The sequence below is a fragment of the Equus quagga genome, chromosome 1, assembly GCF_021613505.1.
Source record: "Equus quagga isolate Etosha38 chromosome 1, UCLA_HA_Equagga_1.0, whole genome shotgun sequence".
NCBI classification, from domain to species: domain Eukaryota; kingdom Metazoa; phylum Chordata; class Mammalia; order Perissodactyla; family Equidae; genus Equus; species Equus quagga.
Window position 1 is genome coordinate 142,919,882 of NC_060267.1, and position 26,290 is coordinate 142,946,171.

A 26,290-nucleotide genomic window follows, 5' to 3' on the forward strand; every position below is an offset into this window, starting at 1 on the left:
AAACTCATCCAAAAAAACATTACTGCAGCCTGGTAATAAATAATTAAACAAAATAGGTAAATTAATAAAACCTGAGTGAAACGATTCCCTGTTACTCAAACCAGGTTTCAGACTAACACCAACGTAAATTCAAAATATACAAAGTTACAAAGGACAACTTTCTACAAAGCAGAATACAAATGAAGAAATATAAAGCTGTAATAAAGGGAAAATTTTACACTTATCAGGTGATGTAGTTATAATACGCAAGTGTCAGGGACAATTAAAGTGTCTATTCAGGTACACTTGAATGGCATGATGACTGCTCAAGAAGATCCCTCACTCTGCTCTCCTAGGCTAGGGTGAGCCTGCAAGAACTAAGAAAAACAAGGAGAGCAGAAACCAAGAATTGACCTTTTTTTTTTTTTTTGGTAAAGAAGATCGGCCCTGAGTTAACATCTGTTGCCAATCTTCCTTTTTTTTTCCCCTCCCCGAAGCCCCAGCACATAGTTGTATATCCTAGTAGTAGGTCATTCTAGTTCTATGTGGGAGGCTGCCACAGCATGGTTTGATGAGCAGTGTGTAGGTCTGCGCCCAAGATCCAAACCAGCAAACCCCGGGCTGCTGAAGCAGAGCACATGAACTCAACCACTCGGACACCAGGCCAGCCCCAACCAAGAAGTGACTTTTTGAAAGCTTATTAAAAATGCAGCCACACTGGGGGAGACAAGAGGAGATGGGAGGGTGACAGCTAAAGGGTATGGAATTTCTTTTCAGGGTGATGAAAATGTTCTAAAATTGACTGTGGTGATGATTGCACGACCCTGTGAACATACTAAAAACCACCAAATTATACACTTGATATGGGTGAATTATATGGTATGTGAATTATATCTCAACGAAGTGGTCATACACACAACAAATGGAACCACAAGGACTGTGAAGGTTGTGTTGCTGAGCACACCGCCTACCCCTAGGCACACGGCCAAATCTCTGGAAAACAGAAACATTGGTCGTGAAAAAATCTGAATCCCCCAGAAAGGTTAAAATGCCGTCCCCATCCACTGTTTGGAAAGCCCAAGGAACTTCTAATACCATTTACAGACGTTTCTACTAAAAATAGCTTAAGCAAACTGAGATTTCATGCCTAGAAACAATAAGCTTTAGCTGCCTGGAGAATTCAATGACATGGAATCACTGTTTCACTGTTTATAACTCAACAGTGCTGAGTGGGTGGGGTACTGCTGGGCTCACGAATAGCCCTTTGAAATTTTTTTGGCTTCCCAACCAAACAGAGATCTTTCTCTCTTATTGTTAAGTTGATGTCCAGATACAGATCAGGCCTGGAAGGTCTAGGCCAGGAGTCTGCCAACCACAGCCCACAACAAAATCCAGCCCCCTGCTTGTTTCTACAAATGAAAATCTTATTGGAAACAGCTATGCCCGTTCCTTTAGGTACTGTCTACGGCTGCTTTCAGCTACAACAGAAGACATGATTAGTTGTGACAGAGACCACGTGACCTCCAAACCTAAAATAGTCACTCTATGGCCGTTTAGGACAAGTCTGCCAACCCTTGCTCTAGGGCCATGAAAGCCAAGCCCTTCCCCACCCACCCCCGACACCAGCTCTCTAGCCCAGCAGGGCTAAGAGAACAAGCAAAGGGCTTAGAGGTCAGGACGCCATGAGGTCTTCCTGAAGACCAGCTATGCGCCTGGGCCATTCAAGGCCGCTCCTGTCACCTGAGGTTCTTCTAAAACCCAGGCTCTTCATTATGCTCATGATCCTTCCTTCACTCCCCAGCCTTGCTATAGTTCACTGTGAACAAAGTATCATTTCACAACTCCGTGACTTTGAGCCGGGCTATGAACTCGCTTTGGCCAATGGAATGTGAGTGGACATAATTTACTGCACATCCAACCAGAGACTTTGAATGTGCCTGTGTGGCTGAGTTCGTCCTCTTGACTTCCTGTCCTCTGCTAGGAGAAGAGGATGGCCCTAGACAGCCACTGCCCCTTTCACCCAAATCCTTAAATGAGAGGAAAGTGGAGCAGGCCTGAACCGAAGCCCAGGCGAGCCTCAGGTGACCTACAACCGTGAGCCAGGAATAAATGCTGCCGTGGCCACTAAGGATTCGGGAGTTGTTGTCACCCAGCATTTCTACAGCAAAACCTGACTGATACACACCCAATTTAAAACCATGTACAGTACCACTACCGATGGCTCGAAGAATAAAGTTCACCACCTGGGACTGAAATGACACTACCATCAGGATCTCCTAACAAGCAGTCTAAGCAAGAAAGACATAGCCACCCCCAGCTCTCATAACACGCTCTCTAAAACAATTTCTGGAATTAGGTCCAGCGAAGAGCAGAGGGGGATGGCATAAAATAAAGATGGGTGATCAAGGCCAGAGAAGGGACTGGGCGGGGGGAGATTTCCTTTATTCTACACAACTAAAGTAGCCGGCCTCACCTGTCAGACTCTGGACAATGAACTTCTCTTTCCCTCATCCCCTTTCAAAAGGCATAAACCCAGGGCGCTGCAGGCATCTGATCTCAAGGTTAAGGGGGCCGCTCCTGTTGCTAGTCTTCCCTGGCCCACTAGGTGGTGCTGCATCTGCACCTGGGCTGGCCCATTCCCCGCCTCCTGGGCCCAGCAGAGGAAGCAGAGTGGGCGCAAGATTTCAGATTTGCCCCTTCCCATTTCTACTCACCACAAACCCCCACATAAACAGAAATAGAGCTGAAACAACACCGAGCAATGGAGTCCAAATCTGCAGTTACGACAACCTGAATTGTCCATGAGGTTTTTTCGATACAGAAAAAAAGTATACTTCTATTTATCAGATAAGCTGAAACCTAACATGTTGGGTTGGAACTGAGAACAGAACTTATACCAAGAGATGAGAAGGAATGTCAGGGTCCCCATGCCCACAAGCTTAGCCTCATACCATCCTTCTGTCCACTAAGAAGCAAGACTTTCCTTCTCTCCCACTAAGAAGGTACAGTTTGGCCCAGGTACATATTCCATCAAATAGATCAAAACACATCTAGAGGTGAAAACCTCCCAGAAGATGATGAGTCAAGTCTTGCTCTGAGCTGGCTCACTCGGGGTCTGGGGTTAGTGTCTGCCTTCTCTGGCTCCTCCAGCCACATCCAGTTCAATTTCTCTATCTGCCTTTAAAGATCCTTGCTCACTTGAGACTCATGCCACCCTTGCTTATGCTCACCTGTCCACTTCCCAGCCCCTCCCCCCACCAAGCCCAGCTGGCCATCCAGGCTGTCGTCACCCCCTCCAAGCTGGACACCATCCAACTCCCCAACTTCAATTCCCAGACCTCGCACTCCACCTCTGCCCACCACACCTGGCCACCTCTGAAATCTGAAATTCAGAGGCCCCCCTTCCTGACCATGACCCCCAGTCCTCACACTTCTCCGTCACCTACTTCCACTGTACCACATCAGGACCCACACCCCTTGATCCCTCCACTTTGCCTCTATCGCCGCCTTCCCATCCAGCTTAAACCCCACAGCCCTTTGCTTCAGCTAGCCTCCTTCACTCTTCGGTACTTTCCTGACACCCACAGGGCAAAACCCAATTCTGGGCAAAACCAACTGTCCACCTTCCTCTGCGCTGCAGCTGGGCATCCAGAGGTACTAGGGGAAATGACAGCGCTGACCAAGAGCCCTGTGATGCCGTGGACCCCCACCCTCACAGGGCCCTCCATGCTTGGCACTCCGTCTCCTACTCCAACACAGTGCAGGGTGGCAGTGGAGGAAGTGAGGTGGGCTGGACAACATCTGAAACAGCCTCTCAGCAGAGCGGTGAATTATGGGAAAACTGCCTTCTGTGCAGCTGCCAGTCATCCAGAGGGCGAGCTGGCTATTTCTTCGTGTGTTCTCACTCCCTCATTCTTTCTCCCCCACAGCGGTCAGGTTCCCTCCCAAAGACTTGCAGAACTCACAGCCTTCAGGCCTCCCACTTCACTTCATTCAAATCCTCGCCTCCCTTCTCACTGAACTCCACGTAAGAATTCAGAAGACCTACTGCACACTGACTGCATGCAGAGAGCGCGCTCACAGCCTAGTCACGCTTCTCATCTAGTCACTCTCCTGCAAGCTCTCCGTCAATATCTGGGTAACACCTTGACTAATCTTCTCACTTCTAGGTAAACCCCAGTGTAGCCCGAATGAGTATCATGAAGCCCCTTCATTTCACAAGATGTGTGTCAGATAACCTAAGTTGTGTGACATTGCTCAAGTTACTTAAGCTCTCTGTGCCTCAGTTTCCTCATCTGTAAAACGGAGATAACGATAAGACGTAGTTCACAAGGATGTTGTGTGGTGTGACTTCCAGCCTCCAAGATGGTCCCCAATGATCCTCACTTGCCTTGTGTGGTACCCACCTATGCTGAGCCATGGCTAGTCCATGAATCCAACAGAATATGAGGGAAGTGACTATGTGACTTCTGAGGCTAGGTGATAAAAGACACTGAAGTTCCCAGTCTGGTCTTGCTCTTGGATTGCTCCCTCTGCAGGAAGCCAGCTGCCATGTCTTCGAGACTCTCAAGTAGCCCTATGGAGGGCGCATGTGGCGAGGAACTGAGGTCTCCCCACAGAGCCAGCACCACTGCCGGGCATGGGAGTGAACCATCTTGGAAGCGGGTCCCCCAGCCACAGGCAAGCTTTCATCTTTTCGTAAGTAACAGCTTTACTGAGATATAATTTACACACCATCAAATTCACCTTTTAAAGTGTACAATTCAGTAGGTTTCAGTATATTCACAGAGTCACGTAAGCATCATCGTTACCTAATTTTAGAATATTTGCATCATCCGAAAAAAAGAAACCCTGGGCCGGCCCGGTGGTGGCCCGGTGGTGCAGCGGTTGAGCTTGCACGTTCCACTTCTTGGTGGCCTGGGGTTCACCGGTTCGGATCCCGGGTGTGGACATGGCACCACTTGGCATGCCATGCTGTGGTAGGCGTCCCACATAGAAGGCAGAGGAAGATGGGCACGGATGTTAGCTCAGGGCCAGTCTTCCTCAGCAAAAAGAGGAGGACTGGCAGTAGTTAGCTCAGGGCTAATCTTCCTCAAAAAAAAAAGAAAAGAAACCCTGCACCCATTAGCAGTCACTCCCCAATCTCCCTGCCCCAGGCGCCCCTGGCAACCACTAATCTACTTCCTGTTTCTATGGATTTGGCCTATTCTGGACATTTCACATGTGATCTTTTGTGTCTGGCTTCTCTCACTTAGCATACTGTTTTCAAGGTTCATCCTTGTTGTGACATGTATCTGTAACTCATTTCTTTTTATTGCTGAACAATATTTCATGGCATGAATATAGTACATTTTGTTTACCCAGTCATCAGCTGATGGATATTTGGGTTGGTTCTACTTTTTGGCTATTATGAGTAATGCTGCCCAGACTTGCAGATAAGGTTTTGTGTGGACTTGTTTTCATTCTCTTGGGTACATAACTAGCAGTAGAACTGCTAAGTCATACAGTAACTATGTTTAACCTTTTGAGGAACTCCAGACTGTTTTCCACAGTGGCAAGCTTTCATCTTGACTGCAGCATCATGAGAGACGCTGAGGCAGAACCACCCAGCTAAACTACTCCTCAAGTCCTGACCACAGAAATATGTGAGATTAGAAATGTTTGTTGTTTTCAGCTGCCAAGGTTTGGGAAGTTTGTGACACAGCAATAGATAACTAATATATGAGAATTAAATGAAGTTATTAGACATAAAAGGCATTTAGGACAATGTCTAGCACAGAGTAAGTACTCTATTAATGCTAGAAACTATTATTATTATCAATATCTTCCCACCACAGGGCCTTTGCTCATGCTGTTTTCACTGCTTGGAATGTTCCTCCCCCCGCCGCCCCCCCACCCTGCTAACTCCTACATATCCTTCAGATTTCTGCTTAAATACTGCTTTCCCATAGAAGCCTTCTTGGAAATGCCACATCAGAAATCCCCTTTACACAATCTCTTAGCACCCTATACTGCTCCTACGAATATCAAACATAGTTGCAGTTAAATAGTAATTTGTGTAACTATTTTTAAGACGTTTTTCCTCTCCTGAAATATAAAAGAATCTCAACCTGGCACCCTGCCCTATCCTCTGTACACACAGTAGAAACTCAACGATACCTCTTAAAGGCCAAACACCCACTAGAAAAATGAGCAATGACAAAAAAACAGGCTGTTCGCAGAAAATGAAATACAACAGAAAAGAGACGCAGGCTTATTGATAATTTAAAAGACACAAAGCAAGATGAAATACCCTTTTTCATGACTATCTGATAAACCAAGATGAAAGAAGTTGATAATGTCCAGAGTTGGCAAAAAAATAACTGCCAGAAACTGCTACTCTCTCACACTGGTGCTGGGCACTTCCTGGGTGCAGGCTGTCTGGGGGGGTGGTGTCGTAATGTCCATCAGTTTCCAAGGGCACAAGAAGCCCCTGTGAGCTTATAGGCAGGCAGGATACGAGATCTAAAACCCATACGTGCAAGAAGGTTCCTTGGAGCACTGTTTAAAACGCAAAAAACTGGAAACAACTTCAGGCATCCCTAAGGCAGGGGCTGCGGAAGACAGCGGCTGTGCCATGGATAGTACGAGTTGTCAGCACACGAGCTGCCACGCTAGCTGCCACCTTCACAGAAATTCTACGTGCAGGCCGGGGCCTGACTGCCCATTATGTAGCCTAATGAGGCCGTGTGCACGCAGTTACAACTGAAATCCAGCTTAAGTCATTTGATGTTAGTTTCTCCTTTATGTTACAGTAACGCATTACGCTGATTCTTTTAAAATTACATGTTTGTGAGGACTAGTTATCTATTAATTTCAGATTAATACAGGAGGAATTACAAAATGTTTGTTATAAAAAGGAACATTACATCTTCTAGGACTGAGAACTTCTGGTTTAAATAAAGGAATGATGATGATGATACAGCCACAGAATGGGAGACTATGAGGCTATTTTAAAGAATAAGGCAAGGGCTGGCCCCGTGGCCGAGTGGTTAAGTACTCGCGCTCTGCGGCCCAGGGTTTCACCGGTTGGGATCCTGGGCGTGTGGCACTGCTCATCAGGCCATGCTGAGGTGGTGTCCCACATAGCACAACCAGAGGCACTCACAACTAGAATATACAACTACATAGTGGGGGGCTTTGGGGAGAAGAAGAAGAAGAAAAAAAAGAAAGATTGGCAACAGATGTTAGCTCAGGTGCCAATCTTCTAAAAAAAAAAAAAAAGGCAATTTTATATGTACTATAATAAAACAACCTTGACTAATATTGTTAATTTTTTTAAATGCAGCTCAGGGTATATAGTATGGTCCCATGTGTGTTTTTTAGAAAAAGAATTACATGCATTAAAACTTCCTGGAATGATTTTTTTTTTTAACTGTTAAACTGCATCATAGATGGCGGAGTGAGAGTTACTCTGCACCAACTATGCTTTGGTATAATTTCAAGTTTTCCCACTTACGTGTGTTATTTTTACAATTTAAAACCCGAGGTAAACAAATTATTAAAAAAGAAAAATGCAGTATCAAGGAAGTTATACTTAAACAACATCGCTGGGTCTAAACCCTGAGGACCCCTGTGTGACAGGAGAGGACAAGCCACCTCACCCAGCGTCCTTCCAGGTGAGGGCGATGACGGCACCCACCGGGCAGGGCTTGCTGAGGACAAAAGGAGGCCCCACAGCAGTGCCTGGAATCCTGCCACACACAGAGCACCGACTCAGTAAGTGTCAGCTTCTGTTCGGATTTGTGAGGACTAATTTATATGTCAACTTGACTGGGCCATGGGCTACCCAGATATTCGGCCAAACTTTATTCTAGGTGTTTCTGTGAGGGTGTTTTTGAATGAGATTAACATTTAAAATCGGTAGACTGAGTAAAGCAGATTGGGTGGGCCTCACCCAATCAGTTGGAAGGGCAGAATGCCCTCGGGCAAGTACGAAAGTGTTCCTCCGGCCTGCCTTCAAGCTGACATCAGTTTTTTCTTGCCTTCAGACTTGAACTGAAGCCATGGCTCTTCCTAGGTCAGAAGCCTGCTGGTCTTTGGACTGGAACTGCACCATCGGCTCCCCCAGGTCTCCAGCTTGCCCACTAGAGATCTTTGGACTCATCAGTCTCCATAATCATGTGAACCAATTCCTTATAATAAACCGCTCCCCCCATTGTTGGTTCTTTTTCTCTGGAGAGCCCTAAGAGAAGATTTTTGAAATCTGATTCATTCTGGGTCTAATTACATTTATAAAGTTGCAGTTCATGATAGTTTCGCCTTGGTGTACTCAAGTTCGTCACTGTTCACAAGAGAGCAGGGGTCACAGAATACAGACAAGTTTCTGACCCCAAAGTTCCTCATGGGGCTATGAGTCCTGGAGTCACCAGTGCACCGTGTGGACAGGGGCGATGCCTGCACCCTGTACCCTCTCTCAGTGCATCCCTGGAAAGCCCCTACAGCAGCCCTCGGCTGTGAGGGAAGAACAGGGCGCTAATAAGGGCAGAGGCCCACGCCTGGCCCCTGAGCCAGCAACTGCCTCCGAACCCTGGTCTGGTGACACTGAAAGGAGAGATCCTTGAGAAAGCGGGGCTGCTTCTGAAGTGACCCTCCCTCTGATACTTGCACCTCAAATGAATGTAAATCAATTATGAAAACTCAGCATTTAAAGGAACACCATTAGGAAGGCTATTTGTGGCTGGGATCAATGTTCTGAAGCCCCTGCAAAGCACTCCTCATGAAGTCTTTGATAAGATTACTTTTTAACTTTTTTATTATAATTTATTATTTGCTGGCTTCCTAAAACGGTTTCAAGTGGGCAAAGAGTAACATGAATACATTAGATACATTAAAAACTTGTTTCAAATTAAGAATAAAAACCAAGTAGGAGGAGGATAAAAATACTTCAAGCAAGTGGAACTGTAGCCCCCCAATCATGTCGAGAATCTTACTAAATCTTACAATTTATGTCAAAAACCCTGTGAGATAAGTATTCTACCCGTTCATCTCATGATGAGGAACTGAGGGGAAACTGACTGGAAGCTGGTGACCCCCAAAATCATTTCCAGCATGTTTAAAAGACTGTGGTGAACTTTTCTGCATTTTTGCTAAAGATTAAATGTTAGCTCTAGAAATCAGAATAGGGCCCCTCCTGCATTACAACTGCAAAAGCAAATCAACCATTAAATAGGGGAGATTCCAGTGAGATAAGGAGCAAGAAACATTTCTGAGTTACAAATTTAGAAGAAAACTGTAATGCCCTAGATTCCAATTCAATCTTCTTACTCCGTGAAAGAAGGAATATTTCACTGTGCATTCTTTTCTGTTCCATTTAGCCAAGTAAGTAGCATTTAGATATAAATTTTCAATGGAAAACACATTAAAAATTTTATACTAGACAGGAATTGATAAGACCCTAAATTTAATTCATAAAAGAAGTCCTTAATAATTTGAGCATGTTTTCAGAGGATAAATCATCAAGTTTGGTGGCTTAAATCAGTGATAGAAAAGGAAGAAATCCTAAACAGTGGTCCTTTGATGAAGAGGACACCCAGGCAGGATGCTCCTGTAAGTGTACTTGGAACAATCCTATGGGGGTCACAGCCGGTCATTTATACCTCTGCCCACCTCCAAGGCTCTGAGGGCAAGACCAGTTCTCATTGATGGACCCCAGCAAAAAGCTGGCCTTGAATAGACACCAGTTGAACAGAACTTTTAAAAAGATTTTATCAAGGTCACATTGGTTTATAACATTGTGTAAATTTCAGGTGTACATCATTATACTTCATCTTCTGTATACACTGCATTGTGTTCACCACCAACAGTCTAGTTTCCATTTGTCGCCATACATATGTGCCCCTTTAGCCCTTTCACCCTCCTCCCAGTCCCTTCCCCTCTGGTAACCACCAATCTTGAGCACAATTATTGGATAAGCCTTGAAGTCCTTAATAATTTGAGCAAACACACACATTCACAGCATCTCCATAATCTTCTCTCATCCAAAGTCTCACATGTCCTAAAACCTACAAGTGACTGGAATGGGACAAGAGGAGCTCATAGCTCTCAGGAATTCACTAGGTTTGGGCCTAGACAGCTCTTGAGTAACAGCGTATCAACAGGACAGAAACCAGACGGGTCATCAACCATCAGACCCTGATCAGCTTAGAGGAAGTGAGGAGAAACGTCAGCCCCATAGCAAGGGAGACAAGCCAGAGCAGAACTGATTAGCAAGCTCTCCATCACCAGGGTGTGGATCAGAGGTAGAGAGACAAGCACATTTAATAAAGAAAAAAAAAAAGAAAGTGAGGCTGGAAAAGAGGGAAGGAGGGAGACATTAACGTACTCAGCACTTCACCTTTTGAAAAATTCTTTGCTGACCCAGAAACCAGGTGAGTCTCTACGAAACCAGGATCAAGACACAAGACAAGGAAAATCACAGCGTCGGAGATGCCACAGGGGGCCTTAGAGGCCATGGTTAGGCATTGCGAAGAATTGGGAAGGGAAAGGTGGTGGAAGTCTGGCAGGCCGGGTCCCAATTCAGACCCACTGCTCATGGCCCCACAGGTTACTTGCCTCCTCTGATCCTGGATGAGGGGACGAGGGCCAGGCTGTCTCTAGGGTCCCTCCATTCTGCCTGTCAATGATTCAATATTGCAATTTCCCGATGACATGTCCAAGGACAACCTGCTAAGCAGGAGAGAAACTACTTCTCCTGGTCTTTTCTCGTTTCCAGCCACATCACAAAGAACAAACACCCGGCAGACACACTTACCACGCGAGTTTGTCCGAACGAGCCTGCCTTGGCAGGGTCCTGGCAGAGGCTGGGCCCCGATGGGCGGCCTGAATGGAAATACCAATGCCATGTGCAGAAACCAACTCCAAAGGCAACGCAGGGAGAAAAGCGATTCTCCATGAGAGCCCAGCCGGGCAGGACCTCGCACAACCACCTTCCTGCGCCTTCCTCAGCAGTTTTCTGAGCTTGCTTGTTGGGGCAAATCCTAAGATTGTGAGCTGCCCTGGACGCACAATGGGTTACGTAACTCCAGGCCGCCTGGGCACCCTATCGGCTCATCTTGTTAAACCACCCCAAACAGAAAATGACGCACCTAAAATGTGATATCCCTAGGTTGGGGGTGGGGGGAGCAGGCTTTGTGACTGGCATTCGGCTTTGCCTAAAAACTAAAGAGGAACAAAGTCTGCTGTTCATCCCAGTGCTCAGTGGGAGCTGGGGGCGGAGTGTTTCTATCAGAGGCCGGATGCCAAATGGTCCCCCGGGGCAGCACTAGGCAGAGCCCTTGGAGTCCACATACGCATTCTCCAGGTCTCTCCGAGAATGGTTTCCATCCTGTCTTCCCCTCAGTGACCCCCTAATGAGACTTTAACCTGAGCACATTCTGCACCGTCTGGCTGCCCAGCACCCGACACGCGTCACACTGCCTGTGTTTACACTACTGTTAACCAAGCCACTGCCAAACGTGATGGCACTGAGCTCAGCTATCCAACGGCGCTGGCTAAAGATGTTCTAGCAAAGAACCTCCGGTTGCCACGCCCTGTGGGGTTTGAAGTGTCAGCAGTGCATTCTGCCATTTCTTTGCCCTCGGTTGTCACATTCAGAGAAAGTGAAACTGCTTTAATAGCTTGGATATTTCCTGGACTTCATTGGCACAGACGCCACTAGAATCCCAGGGGTTAGTTCACATGTTTGGACAAATGTAGACGCAGTTGGGACACTGCCTCCTCCACGAAGCCCTCCTGGTCCTCCCTTGTCCTTTCCCCTCCAAGGCTAGGCCAGGCACCTAGCTTGGTGCTCTCTTGTGTATGAGTGCTCATCACTGAGCTAACCATGGGTGCCGCCAATTTCCACTGGTTCATCTGTCTAACGCACTGGACTGTATTCCTAGGTGGCAGAGAACACGTGCCCTGGGGTCATGACCTGGAGGCAAGTCTCGCCCCTCGGAGCTCAGGGATCATAGGCAAGATGTGGAACCTTTTGTGATTTAGTCTCTTTACCTGTACAAAAGGGGTAACAGTACCCACTTCAGAGGGATGCGGTAATAATTAAATAACACAATTTGTTCACCCAGCAAACGTTTACTAAGCACTAGCCACATGCAATGCTATTTCAGCTCCTGGGATTCAGGGGTGCACACAGTCCTGGCCCTGGGGGAGTTTATATTCTACAGCAAGTTTGGCAGACAAAATACAAACACACAGTATCTCATGGCTAAGTCTGAGGAGGAAGGTAAAGCGGGAAAGGGAGATGGGGAAAGGCAGAGATGGCTCACTCTTTATTAGGGCATCACAGAAGGCCTCTAATGAAATGTCATTTGGAGAAAGTGAAGAGAGAATCACAAGGACACCTGGGGCTCAGGAGATCCATGCAGGCAGCAGCAAGAACAAGGGTCTTGAGGTGGGACATTCCCGGTGTGTCCAAGGATTAGCAAGGAGGCCAGCGTGCCTGGAGAGGAGCAGGCAGAGAGGGACAGGTCAGAGGGACAGGGGAAGTCCTCTCACTTAGACCCTCATAGGCCACAGTCAGATGGGAGCCCACTGGAGGTTTGGGGCAGAAGAGTTAAATCATCTGACCTTGTATTTAAAAAGCGACTCTCATAGCTGGGCGGAGAATGGATTGCACAAAGGCAAGCGGTGAAGCAGGAGGCCCAATCAGGAGGCCTCCGCCGTAATCCGGGCACACGATGAAGATGGCTTAGAGCAGAGTAGCTGCTGCGGAGTCAGCGAGAGAGTCAATTCTGGACAGACTCTGAAGAAGGAGCCAACAGACTTCCCAGCAAACTGGGATATGAAAGAAATACAGAGGATGCTCCCAGGTTCTTGGCCTGGGCACCTGGAAGGATAGAAGTGCCATTTACAAAGACAGGGACGACCACAAGGAAACCAGGTGGAGGTGGAAACCAGGAGCTCATCTTTGGCCACGTACATTTGAGCTGCCTGTTGGGAAACCAAGTGAAAACGTTTTATTTGGAGTTAGACTGACACATCTGGCCTTCAGAGGAAAAGTCTAGTCTGAGGAATTGGAGATTTTACATCCTGGAGACTGGGTGAAATCACTTAGGGTGTGAGTGTACATGGGAGAGCAAGGGGCTGGAGGGCTGAGCCCCGGGCCCCCCAATGTCCCAGGCTGGGGAGAAGAGGAGGCGCAGCCAGCAAGGTAGGAGGACCAGGAGAGTCAGGACCCGAAGCCAAGGGAGGACCATATTTCCAGGAGACGTGGGTGGACGACAGTGTCAACTCCTGCTGACATGGCAAGAAGACGAAGGCTGAGGATGAATCCCTGGACTGAACAAGGCCACTCGTGCTGGGGGAACAGGGAGGTCACAAACCTGCATGCAGTGGATGCAGAAGAAAACAGGAGAAGAGAAACTGGAGTCAGCAAACATGGAACAGAGTCACAGGGCAGTGGCTGTGGGCAAAGGAGGGCTAAGAAGGATTCTTTTTAAGAAGGGAGAGATCATAGCATGTTTTTGTGCTAAAGAGAAAGATCCACGAGTAAGGGAAACGGATGACATAGTAGAGAGCCGAGAGATGCTAGAACCACGTCCCGCAGGGAGCAGGCAAGCAGGGGTGGGATTCACTGCACCAGTGGAGGGAGGGCCACTCGTGGGGATGGGAGCTCAGCACAAGGCAAGGCACCCAGGCTGGGATCCCGGGCCATCTCTGCGCCCCTCTGTCCTCAGGAAACTCCAGACACACACGAGTCCTCAATGCTTACCTGGTGAGATAGAACAATGAAAAGCTACTGGAGGCCAATTTGCATGTACTAAACTGTCACTGGGCATTCTTTCAAACAAGAGGACAAAAGTAAACACTGCAGATAAAAATAAGCAACAGAGCAAACTTCGATAGACCTGCAACTGGTTTAACGATAACTCTGCTCCCCATGCTGTTCTGCACACCACACCACACCACACCCTTTCCACTCAGAGCCCTCTCCTGTGCTGGCCTCCAGCACTTGTCCCAGTGTTCCCCTGGGGAAAAGAAAACGAGCAAGAGCTTCAGGACACTGTGCTGAACAGCAGATGCTGCCGGTGGACAGGGAGGGGACTACCCTGGGAAGGTGTGACTGACACAGGCACCTGTAAGAACCGACATCTGTGCAAATCTTGACAGTGCACAAAGGGAACTACATGTACCTCCCCATTTTTGCACCCCACAACACCACAGTGTGTTATTTCCATGACACCTATCTTATGTCTGAAGAAACCAAGCCTCAGAGAGAGGGAAGGGGCCAGACCACACTGAGCATCGCCATGGGCCACGCATGCTGCTCGGGGTTCAACATTCCCATCTTCAACCTTCAGGACAATTCTATGAGGCGCTGTCTTCATCTCAGGCAGCTCAGTGACTGACACAAGCCGCAGAATTATTCACCGGCAGAGCCAGCTCTAGGGGGCAGGTCTTACAATCCCAAAGCTCAGACTCTGTACTCTGGTGGTCCCTCCCCATTCCCCACCTACCTCCCCAGATCCACTCCTGTGGCCACACCCCTCCCCAGTCCTCACTGACTGAGGCCTCTCTCCTGCCCTCCCTCCCTCCCTGGCAGGGAAAGGCCCCTTACCGGTGATGGTGCAGGCATCCCGGTACCCTCTGCAGCTGGGAGCATCTTCCACAGCCTCGCTTACATAGTGCTCCTCAGGGATGCCCGGGCCACAGGCTAGGACTGCATGGCTGCATCCCTCCGAAGGGGGCACGGAGTTGGCCAAAGTGTCGTCGTGCAGAACTGTGGCGTCCAGCTTGGCAGGTTTCAAGGGGAGGTGCTCACTGCCATCGGGGGTCCTGCTGCCGGAGTCTGGGACAGTTGGGTGGATGGCCCCTGGTAGGTCTGGCACACCAGCAGGCGCTCCTTACATAAAATCTACAGGGCAACGCGGAGAGAGGAGCACAGTTACTTAGAGTCTCTGAATACACAGGACAACATCTTTAGAAAATAAGAGCCTCTTCCAAGATGATGAGGGTTCAGATTACAAATTCTGAAAAGCATTTCCTTCAAGCCAAGGCATTTCCCATCAAATTCCTCAGTGTCAATAAAAGAATTGCAATGAAGTTCCATTCAACCAGGTATCAATATGACCAACGTATGGAGCATATCGCTTTATTTACTAACTGAAACCTGTCTTGAGGTAGCTCTAAGCAAATAAACTGGACCACAGCTAAAATGATGACATCTACCCTGAAATAAGGACATGCAGGACACCTGGCAGCGCCACCGTGGGAGAAGAGCTGTGCATGTGCATTCTGCGGAAGACACATCGATCTATTTCTACAGGATTTACAGACACTTTTGTTTGCATATTGAATTAGGTAAGATGTGACGTTTCTCTCAACCTCTTTCAACCATGATACATTCTCAACTCTTCAGGAGCTTTAACGCATGTCCCTAATAAGGGATTCCTTTTAGAATATGATGAAACTACAGATCTAATTCCAAAAACACACATGCAATTTCAAGAAAATCAGCCCATTCACAGGGGGAACCAAGGACAAGAGGTTAAGACCCTCAGGCCCAGCAGGTCAAGCTCTCTCCAGGAGCCACGCCAGCAACATCAGCCTAACCCAGTAATTCACACCCCCCATTTAAAATCTGCCTGTGACTAAAAGATAACTAACTGCTGGAAAAGGGGTGGTGCAGGACAGAGGCTGCTGAGGACTCCACTTGGCTCCAGCAACAGCCAACCTACAGGCAGGGGACTCCACACATTTCAGGAGGGCACTACTGCCTTAGAAGTTAGCCCTTAATTCAGCAATGGCCCCTCTCCCCCCAGCCCACCTCCACACACACCAAATGTGTATGCACGTACACATGAACGCACACACCTGGCAAAAACGTCAAACATGAGCTCAATAAACAAGGCAGGAAGTCTGAGAAACATTCTTTAGCACAACAGTTCTCAAAGTGTGGCATGAGAACCCATGGGGTTCCCCGAGACCAGTTTAAAGGGTCCACAAGGTCAAACGATTTTCTGAGCTACTTTCACTCTCATTCCCTCACGGATGTAAAATAGAGTGTTCTAGAGACCACGAGAGGTGTGAGGATGCCCTTGCTTGAAGGCTAATTAATGGAATGCATACTTCTATATCCTTGAGATTTAAAATTTCGGTTTTGATTTCTCATACAACACATATGAATCAATATAACCCATATAAACAAAAGCTCTTTGGGGTCCTCAATAATTTTAAGGGGTCCTGGAACCAAGAAAGTTTGAGAACTACTGCTCTAGAAAATGATGCATTACAGTTCATCTAAAAAGAAAGAAAAAAAGGGGCCAGCCTGGTGGCACAGCAGTTAAGTTTGCACATTCTGCTTTGGTGGCCCAGGGTTCACCAGTTTGGATCCCAGGTATGGATGTATGCACTGCTTGTCAAGCCATGCTGTGGCAGGCATCCCACATATAAAGTAGAGGAAGATGGGCATGGATATTAGCTCAGGGCCAATCTTCTTGAGCCAAAAAAAAAAAAAAAGGACAATTGGCAGCAGATGTTAGCTCAGGGTTAATCTTCCTCAAAAAAAAAAAAGGAAAGTTAGTAGATATTTCAGCCACATGGTACAGTTCTAAAAGAAAACTACAGCCTAGGGTCTGTGACATTTTCCCTCAACAAGAGCTTATTTACCAAAATATACCAAGAGTACCTATTATAAATGAACTCAGCCTAGGTAGGTGACAAACTTCCTGCTCTCATAAAAATGGGGAAATAAGTATAAAAATGGGAAGGGGATCAAGGAGACTATATATTCCTGGTGAAAAGTGAAAGGTAACCAGAGATAAAAGTGGACTGTGGCATCTAGTCAGTGATTCAAATACAGAAAATACAGACAAATGGATAAGCCGCCTGTAAGAAAAAGTCTAGGGGCTGGCCCAGTGGCGCAGCGGTTAAGTTTACGTGTTCTGCTTCTCGGTGGCCTGGGGTTCGCCAGTTCGGATCCTGGGTGCAGACATGGCACCGATTAGCAAAAGCCATGCTGTGGCAGGCGTCCCACATATAAAGTAGAGGAAGATGGGCACGGATGTTAACTCAGGGCCAGTCTTCGTCAGCAGAAAGAGGAGGATCGGCTAATCTTTCTCAAAAAAAAAAAAGAAAAGAAAAAGTCTAGACTTCCCAGCAGAACTCCAAAACCATCCTGGGCAAGAGAAGCCCGAGGGGGTGGACCAGAAGACCCCCAGAAGTGAACCAATTAAGCTATTGTTACATACAAAAACAACAGAAAGACACTGTCAGATACTTAAAAACAGTAAAGACCTCCAATAGTCCCGAGGAGTTCCCGGTCTGCTGACCACACCCCACAGATAAATAGATCACTAGTGAACAGATCAACATAAAGAAGTCAAAGGTGAGGAAGACGTGCTAAAGTAAAAGGGGCAGTGAGATTAATACTGTCTACATAATGCACATGAGTCACAACCCTGAGGCAAACAGCCCAAAAGAAAAATGCGCAAAGGATATAGAGAACCTTAACAGTGACCCAAAAGATTTATCAGACTGACAAAGATGTAAAGATTATAACAATGTTCAATTTGGCAAGAGTTTTAGGAAACTTAGTCTTATGCATTATGAGGGGCGGGGGATATAAATTTGGAAATACAGCCTGGCAAAACGTATGTGGCTCTTGCGCCCGAGTATGCATGGGCCAAGGTCATATAGGACACTTACATGCCAAGAGCCCTTTCCCACCTAACATGCAACAGAGACGATCGTGTCAATTACAGCGCAGCCACAGAGACGTCAACTACGCAGCTGTGAAAAGCAAGTTTCAGAGCAGGTATGAGTGCATCAACATAGAAAGAGTCCCTAGACAGAGAGACGGCAGATAATGAATGCAGACTTCAAAAGATTGACCCCTCACTCAAAGCTTAGACACATTCTATAGGATCCTTACACAGAAGTTTGAAATACTTTCTCCCTTTACAAAATGCTCTTGTTCTACTGAAAACTAAGAACATTCCATTCAAATCAATGAGTTTTTTTTAAAAAAAACAAAGGGTCTAAAACATAAAGATTTCTTGAAGAGGACTTCAGCCATGGATGATACAACTTTCCCTTTCATCATCTGAGATGAAGATAAGGAAGTTGGCCTAAATCCTGATTGCTAGCCCTGAATCGCTCCTGGCCCTCCTCCGGCTACCTCTGCCTCAATTTACGGTTGTCAGACACTCAACCCAGAAACATACTGCTATGAAACAAATAGTTCAAGTAAGTATCAGCACTTTCTAAAGATCCAAATTCGGGAGACATCAGCAAATGCTCACTCAAGCCTCAAAAGGGAACGCAGGCAACCAGTTTGAAGTCCAAAGTACATTTTCTATGCACAGCAACTGGCAAAGCCTTCAAAAGCTCGAGGCCCCTCTTTTTTTTCAAGTAGAACAGAACTACCTCAATTTACTTTCTCATCTCAAAGCCCAGTGAAAATAATTAAGTACCCAGGTGCATGCACTCATACGCATGCCACACTTGAGGTACATCACACCCCATGATTTGTGAATTTTAATTCTCACCTTATGAATTTTTTTTGTCAAAGTAGTATTCTTTTTCCTTTTTTTTTATTGTGGTAAAAAACACATAACATAAAATCTACCATCTTAATTTTTAAGTAGTGGTAAGTATATCACATTGTTGTGCAAGCAATCTCCAGAATTCTTTTTATCTTGCAGAACTGAAACTTTGTCCCCATTAAACAACTCCCCATTCTCCCCTCCTGCCAACCACTGGCAACCACCAGTCCGCTGTCTGTTTCTATGAATTCACTACTCTAAGTGCCTCCTATGAACGGAATCATACTGTATTTGTCTTTTTGTGACTGGCTTATTTCACCTAGCATAGTGTCCTCAAGGTTCCTCCATGTTGTAGCATGTGTCAGAACTTCATTCCTTTTTAAGGCTGACGAACATTCCATTGTACCCAGAGGCCCCTCTGGAAATGAAAAGACCAATCTTCAGTGCATTAAAATCAAGTGGGAAGCAGCCTAAATTTCTATCAACAGAAAAACAGTTATAAATTAGAGCACGCCCAAACCACTAAATTCTATAAAATGAGACAATCCATGTAGGGCCCTTACCGCCATGCCAGGTACATAAGTGGTTCCCAAAGTAAGCATTATCACTGACGTCATAATTTCAGAGTCTCAGAATCAGGCACGTTTTGTGGTTCTACCATAATATTCATATGGCAGCATTTCGAAACCTATTTCACTAGGAAGCCTTGCTCCACATGTCACTTAAGCACATGGCATTTATTTCACAGAGTGCATTTTGGGAAAAGCCTCTCTGTAATTGACATGACTTCCAAGCCTTCATCATCACTTGTCCAGGACTCATCTCTCCCACGAGCTGTGAGCTCCTAGGAATCATGGGCTGGTTCTGGTACCTGTTAGGCCCTAAGTAAATATTTGCAGAATAAACAGTAATGAATGAAACAAGGGGTTTAGTCCAAATGACTCTGAGGACCTTCTGAAGCTGTGAAGCTGTGGTTCCATGACCCACAGAGGAACCAAAGGGTCTCAACTCCCAAAGGACACACTGCTAACCTTGAGGACTAACAGAAAGCAAAGGGAAACCTCTGGAAGCACTCCAGACGCGTTCCAGGGATGCAGCCCATGCCCCATGGGCTCCCCACGATTCACCCTCACCTCAGCCTTTCCAATGCAGACCTAGACACGCCAAACCTGACTTCCTGGTGGAACATGTAAGGTGACCCACAGGAATCAGGAAGCCTCATTTACAGACCACTCATAGGCTAGCGTGCAAGTCCCTCACCCTAGTGTCTAGCTTGAAGGAGTCACAGCATGTGCCCTCTGGGGAGACCCAGGGCTCGCAGGGGAGGGGTGACAGCTGCAGCCTGGTGAGTGGGGCTCTGAAACACACCCTAATGATTCAAAACCAATTTTCCCAGAACAACTGTTTATCAGTGTTTTCACTCACAATGCATTTTCTGCTGATGACCAAAGATCTCAAGGAGCTCAGAGAACAGAAGTATAAAGAGCTAGGCATCCAGTCAGACTCACAGAAGGCAGCAGCCACTGCAGAAGAGGCTGCCCAACACGCGGCGCCAACACCCCCACACCATCATTTGGGGAGATGAGGAGTTGAGTTCCTGGAGGTCTCTGGGCCTTGGTTTCCTCCTCTACGGGGTAAGAGTCCCCACACCTCTCAGACTGTTCAACGCGTTACTGATATGGATGCAAATAAAGTACCCACCACAGCGCTGAGCATACAAGAAACCCTCCAGTCTTACAAACTTTCACATGGATCACCCTCCCTCAAAATTATTCAAGTACTAAGAGAAGTGATTCTTGAATGTTCCTAAATTTTCACAAGTTTGAACACTGGTGTTCTGTAAGGCAGTGCACGTCTGTGAAATCCTAACAATACCTACTCTTACTGAGAGCTCACCGTGTGTGCAAACACTGTGTCAAGTGTTTTGGAAGCCCTAACTTACACCACCCACTGCCACCCCTCCCCTTAGCTGGGTGTTGTTACCAGCCCCATTTTACAATGGAGGGAAAGAATGTTCAGAGAGGTTCAGTAACTTTCCAAAGGTCACAGAGCCAGGAAAAGGGGGCATCCAGGTCTGAATTGAGACAAGTGTTGGGACCCAATGTGAAAATGTGAAAAAGATTCTTGGCAGGTGGTTGCTTGCTGTGTCTCCTGCTGCCCCCTCACCCCACCCCCATCTAATGGATGCAGGCATTTCCAAGGCTTCACACGGGGTTCAGAAACAAAGCAGCCGCAGCCCTGGATACTCTCTGGCTCCAGCAAACCCTGGCACATGGAGCAAAAGGCTTCTTTCAGGCAGAGGAAACAAACAAGGCTTAAGCAAAGTGAAAGTGGATGGCTCTAAGAGATAATAAAAGCAGCTCTGTTTCATTTATTGAATTCTGCTTGGGGAGTCTGCAAGAAGGAGAGATTTTTCTTAGCAGAGGAGTGAGAAATTCTGCAACCTGGTCAATTTTTCAGCAAAAGAGTTGCCGGGAAAAGAAGTAGGAGAAAGTACACACGGAGGTGGCTCTGCACGCGAGCTGGGAGAGCGCTCCCGCCTCGGGCCTGGGCCCTTGGCCCAGGTCCCCTTCCTCACTCTTCTCCTCCTCAAGTCAGGAGCAAACCAGCCAAGCCCCCAGCTTGTCAGAGTTCTTGTCAGGCTACTCAAGCTTATTCCAGTTTGGTGCTGAACTCAACTCTGCTGACAAAGTACACACGGGCAAGTTCCTAAGATTTTCTCTGCTCCAGCATAGGATTTTTGCAGCTCGGAATCTAAACTAAAACTCAAGAGCTGTGTGACAGCGAGGAGATAGTTTCGCTCCTCTGGGCCTCAGACACCGTATCTGGACAAGGAAGGACTGAGCGAGCATCGACAAGCAGCCTCACAGCTCAGCCACGCCAGGAGCTGTGAAAGCAGGCAGGTGGGGTTGCAGGAGGGCCTCTGCGTCCTCACTGGCCTTTCCCCAGCTCCCACGTTCTATCAGCGTGAACCCTTTCCCACCCACATGTAGGTGACTCCTGGCAGGCGAGCGAGTGATGCTGTGCAGACTGAGCTTCCCTCTGTGAACACAAACCACTTATGTCTCAAGGGCTAACAGAGGAGCTTCCTCCAGGACAGACTCAGAGGTTGTCAGGAGAAAACCAGAACAGAGTTCCAGGTTGGAGGCCCAAAGGTGACTAGGAGAAGCTGGTCCTTGGTGACCCCTCTGTGGCCAGCCAGGTGCCTGAGCTTTCAAGCGTTCCTTTTTCTGGGCAGAGGAATCTGAGGCATCTGGGGACTGTGACGGTTCAGTAATTCTGAACACACAGGTCCAAGTACAGCAAAAGTTTTCAAAAAGGAACAAATTGTTCACCAGGATTACATCAGTCTTCTACGGCTGCTGTGACAAATTGCCACAAATTGAGTGGCTTGAAATAACTCCCATTTATCAACTCTCAGTTCTCAAGGTTAGCAACCCGACATGGGTTTCACCAGGCCCCAGTCAGGGTGTCAGCAGGGCTGTGGCTCCTGCCTTGAGCTCTGGGGAAGAACTCTACCCAAGCCCATTGAGGTCAATGGCCAAACTCAGTTCCTTGTGGTTACAGGACTGAGACCCCCCATTCCCCTGCTGGCTGTCAGCCATGGCCGGTCTTAATTCCTACAGGCCACCCATGCTCCTTCTCATGCTTTCCATGAGCTCCTGGAGGCCTCTCTCCAGTCTCTGCACGTGGCTCCCACATCTCAGAGCAATGGCAATTCGAATCCTTCTCACACTTGGAATCTCTCTATCTTCCCCTTCTGCTGCATCTTTCTCGCCGCCTCTTCCTTCTCTTCTGTTTTTAAGGGCTCGTGTGATTACACTCAGATAATCCTGGAAAATCTCCCTACCTTAAAGTGATGTGATCAATAACCTTAATTCCACCTGCAAAGTCCCTTCATAGCAGTATCTAGATTAGCGCTTGACCTCCCAGGGAACAGGAATCTTGAAGGGATGACTTTAGAATTTTGCCTCCTACAAGGGCCGAGATGATTTAGGTCAGATGCTGCAGAGCAGACAGACCTGGGTTTAAGTCCCAGGTCAGCCACGATCTACTGACTGCAGCCCTGGGGCAGGTTCCTTGATGTCTCTCATCGACAAAATGTGGGTACCACCATCTGGTTGTCAAGTTGCTGGAAGAAGCAGACACAACAAAAGCAGATGGCCTGTCAGGCCTAGGATGGGAGGCCTGAAACTGCATCCAAAGTCTGAGGCTTGCCCTAGGGATTACAAGCATTTAGCAGCTGAACACGCAATGGAGGCACGTTTTCAACCCATTGTTTCTATCTTAGGAATAATCATATGAGAAGGCCAGGTAGCTTGCAGGCTGTGGATGGGTCCTAAAGGAAGAGAGACATTTGGAATCAAGGTAAGCACTCCAAGATCTTGACACTTCCTTGAGGCCAACTGGCTCATGAAGGGCCTTGACTGAGGTATGACCAGCCCTGGGGTTTCCCCGCAATCTGGCCCAGGAGATTCTTTCACTTGCCGTCTTACAGCTTCTTTGAGCAAACTGCTGCTCGCTTAGAAGGTGATAAGACTAACTTGTGCTATTTTAAAGTGCAGACAGCCCCAGCACTCATGTAATTGTAAAATGAGCTACAGGTCTGGCGCTGGACTTAGTAATTTACATGTGTGACCTCCTTTAAGGCTCTCAACCTATGAAGTATTATCAGCATCTGTTTTTTACAGGAGAGGAAACAGGCTCAGAGAGATTAAATAACTTGCCCAGGGTTTGAACCTAGATTTGAATGGCTCCAAAGATGCTCCTCTCTCTAAGGGTTGTCAGTAATACTGTGCTTAAAGGTGTTCACAGTCCAGTGGAGAATCAGACATTCCATGTCATCCTGGACCACTGACCATTCTCGTACATCTGTCCACTGTCTCTCAAAACAACCCTTGGCCATAACAGGCACAAAAGAACTCAAAGTGAAGACCCCACTGGGACGACTCAAGTCCACAATAAGAAATATGCACATCCCTGCCAGCCCAAAGATGGGGTCCAACCTCCAGGGCCATGCTGGGCTGGCAGACAGCTGATGGGTGACCATGCAGGCCTTCTCCTCCCCTGCTTCTCCATCTCATCACTGTCCTACCTCATTTGACCTTTCCGGCCCTCCCATCAGTGTAGGCCAGCTCCTCAAATAACTGGACAAGTGGCTAAGTAGTGGAAAATGTCATGCAAAAGTTGAACAGCTGGAGGGCGAGGAGAAGACGAGCTGTAGATTTACAGCAATGGTGCCAGGTGGGAGAAAGAGTACAGGCCCTGCAGGACGATACACAGCTCACTACGGGCTTTTACATGCGGATGTCATTTGTCCCATAAAGCAGACCCACACTATGGCTTGGTAGAAGCATTTTCACTTTGCAAGGCAGGGGTAGGGGAAGGTTAAGTGACTTGCTCCAACTTTTATCTCAGATCATGGTAGAAGCTGGAGTGGGAAGCTTATTTACTCAAAAATTTCAACAACTGCCACACCACACTGCAAAGGGAAGGAGCATCTTGGGAGAGGGCACATGTGGCCACCCATAGAATGAGAAAGAATATTTGGAGGAACCCACATTGGCTGGCACAGCCAGAAAGTCAGAGTCACTCTGGGGTAACCAAAAGCCACAGAAAAGGAGATGCCATATGGTCTCAAGGATGACTAACAAGGCCTCCTCTTGTGAACTTCCATGAGAGCCCCTCAGGGTCCGTGGCAAAGGAGAGGCCAGGATGGCTGGGGACTGTAGGCAGACGCCATTACAGTTTCTACTAGAATGACCTAAGGAAGGACCTGCCCACAGCAAGGGGGCTGCACTGGTGTGCCTGTCATGCGTGTCTTTTCTCTCTTGCTCTCACCTTCCCACACTCTCATGCCCACACACGTGCACACAGACATACGCACATGAAATAAATGCCATTTCTAAGGCTATACCAATCTCTGGCTCTGAAGAAGGTGAATCCTCCAAAATAAATTTTTCTAAAAATCAAGAATCACTCAAAGGAAATTTCCACAACTCAGGGTAACTGGAGAAAAATGACTCTGATCCAGTTTAGACTCATCTAAACCTTGCTTAGGACAGAAGCAAACCCATGAGCCCCCACACCACACCCAGTAAACGCCCATGAAGTCAGGACAAATTCATTTCATCGATCAGGTCTCATGAATGAAAACTGCTGTCATGTGACCAAATTCCCCAGTTTCCAAAAATATTTCTGCCACAACTGAGAGAAGAGAAATGCCCAGCCACGCTGCCTTCTGTAAGCCCATCGCTGTCTCCCAGAATAAGGAAGAAAAGAGAATAAAAAGGCAAGGCGCTCTGACAGCCTTACGTAATGGTCCCCATCTCGCTCGCTGGCAGCGGCAGATTTATAACGCCATAAATAGCTCCCTCTCCTGTGCAAGGGGACCAGGCTGGGGGCTGAGCTGCAGAGTCTCCCTCACAGCCTGCCTCTCCTCTTTCACTGGTAACGGAACCTTCATGCACCTTCCAGCACAAAGCAAGTTCAGTGAGAGCAGCTGGCCCAGGCCCAGCGCAGACGTGTGTCACCTGAGAGACCCTAAAAGCTGGATAAGATATTCCAAACTTGGCTGTTGATCCCCAAGAGACAGCGCTCCCAGCCAGCGTGGGAATGGTAACTACCATATGTCACTCTGCAAAGGGGCTTCCACGGCACGCCAGGTCAATGGGCTTGCTCTGTGCTCTGAGATCAGCTCAGGACAAAGAGTAGCCTTTGGCTACTTCATCCAGCCAGCCAGGGACAGGGAGGCCAGCCTGGCAGGTGGTGGTTCTCAGCGCAGCCCCACGGCTGTGTGTTCTCTGGCCCACTTCTTACCCCCATCAGAAAGTCCAAAACTGCAGCAGAGCTCTCCACATTCCCAGGACACCAGGAGGAATTCTGGAGGCTGCCCAAAGCCTGGGAGGGTGGAGGGAGTGGTAACGTCATCCCAAATCCCTGTAGGGTGACTTGTTGGAAATCTCTGAGACTCCAGGCTAGAAAGCTGTTGCTCTGAAGAGGAAAACTTGCCCTGAGAACCAGATGTCCTAAATTAGGAAGCCCTGCAGCCCACAATGCATGTGCTGTCACTCTGAAGGGGTCTGAGGTCTCTGGGGAGCAAGAAAGTGGAGATCCGCGGGCAGGGCAAGCACTGAGGCTGCGCTCACCCTCCCAATGTGCAGGCCTGAATTGTCAGAAGCCTCGCTCGGCCAAGAACGGCAGCTGCTGAGCTGTCACACTGTAGGATAAAGTTAATATAATAACCAGAGTGAGAAAGAGGCCCAGGAATGTGGCACAAGGGTGGGAGAGGAAAAGAGGGAGAGAGAACGGTTCTCTGTACGTGACGTGTCCTTAGGTGCCGGCTTTTACTGCACTCACTCCCTGGGAGGAGCCTGGCTTTTAAAAAACCACAATGTCTCCAACAAGGAAAAGAACACTAATGGCTCCCGGTTACTAGGCAGTGACCATGTGCCTGGCCAGGCCTGGGTGCACTGCCCCAGGGAGCACTCACCTAAAACTCACAGCAGCCTGCACGCCCTGCATCATAGCCCTCCTCAGACTGCCAATGGGTAAACCGAGGCTGGAAGTAACCTGCCCACAGTCCCAAGAACTTAGAGGTGTAGCTGGTGTTGAACCCAAGCCTGTTCAATACCATAGCACACAGCAAACGTGCCAATAAATGCATAAGGTAAACATCAACTTAGTTCACTACCCTCTTCTCTTACCACTATGTAGATCTGAAATTTCTCAAAATAGTTGGGACATGAAAAGAGCAATCCTACACGAAAAAAAATTTAAGATAATGT

General features: G+C 47.6%; 1 protein-coding gene across 4 annotated transcripts in view; it reads right to left on the reverse strand.

Annotated features, from left to right (window-relative positions):
* TRAK1 (trafficking kinesin protein 1) overlaps positions 1 to 11,039 on the reverse strand; it is a 111,704-nt gene extending 100,665 nt beyond the window's left edge. Inside the window, exon 1 of one of the 4 annotated variants that reach the window (XM_046680199.1) lies at positions 10,772 to 11,039. In XM_046680199.1, coding sequence (XP_046536155.1) covers positions 10,772 to 10,862 — 91 coding nt within the window. In that variant the 5' untranslated portion in view covers positions 10,863 to 11,039. The remainder of the gene's footprint in view (positions 1 to 10,771) is intronic. The other 3 variants (XM_046680208.1, XM_046680227.1, XM_046680234.1) reach the window with 3 other exon arrangements.
* Positions 11,040 to 26,290: the final 15,251 nt, after the last annotated feature.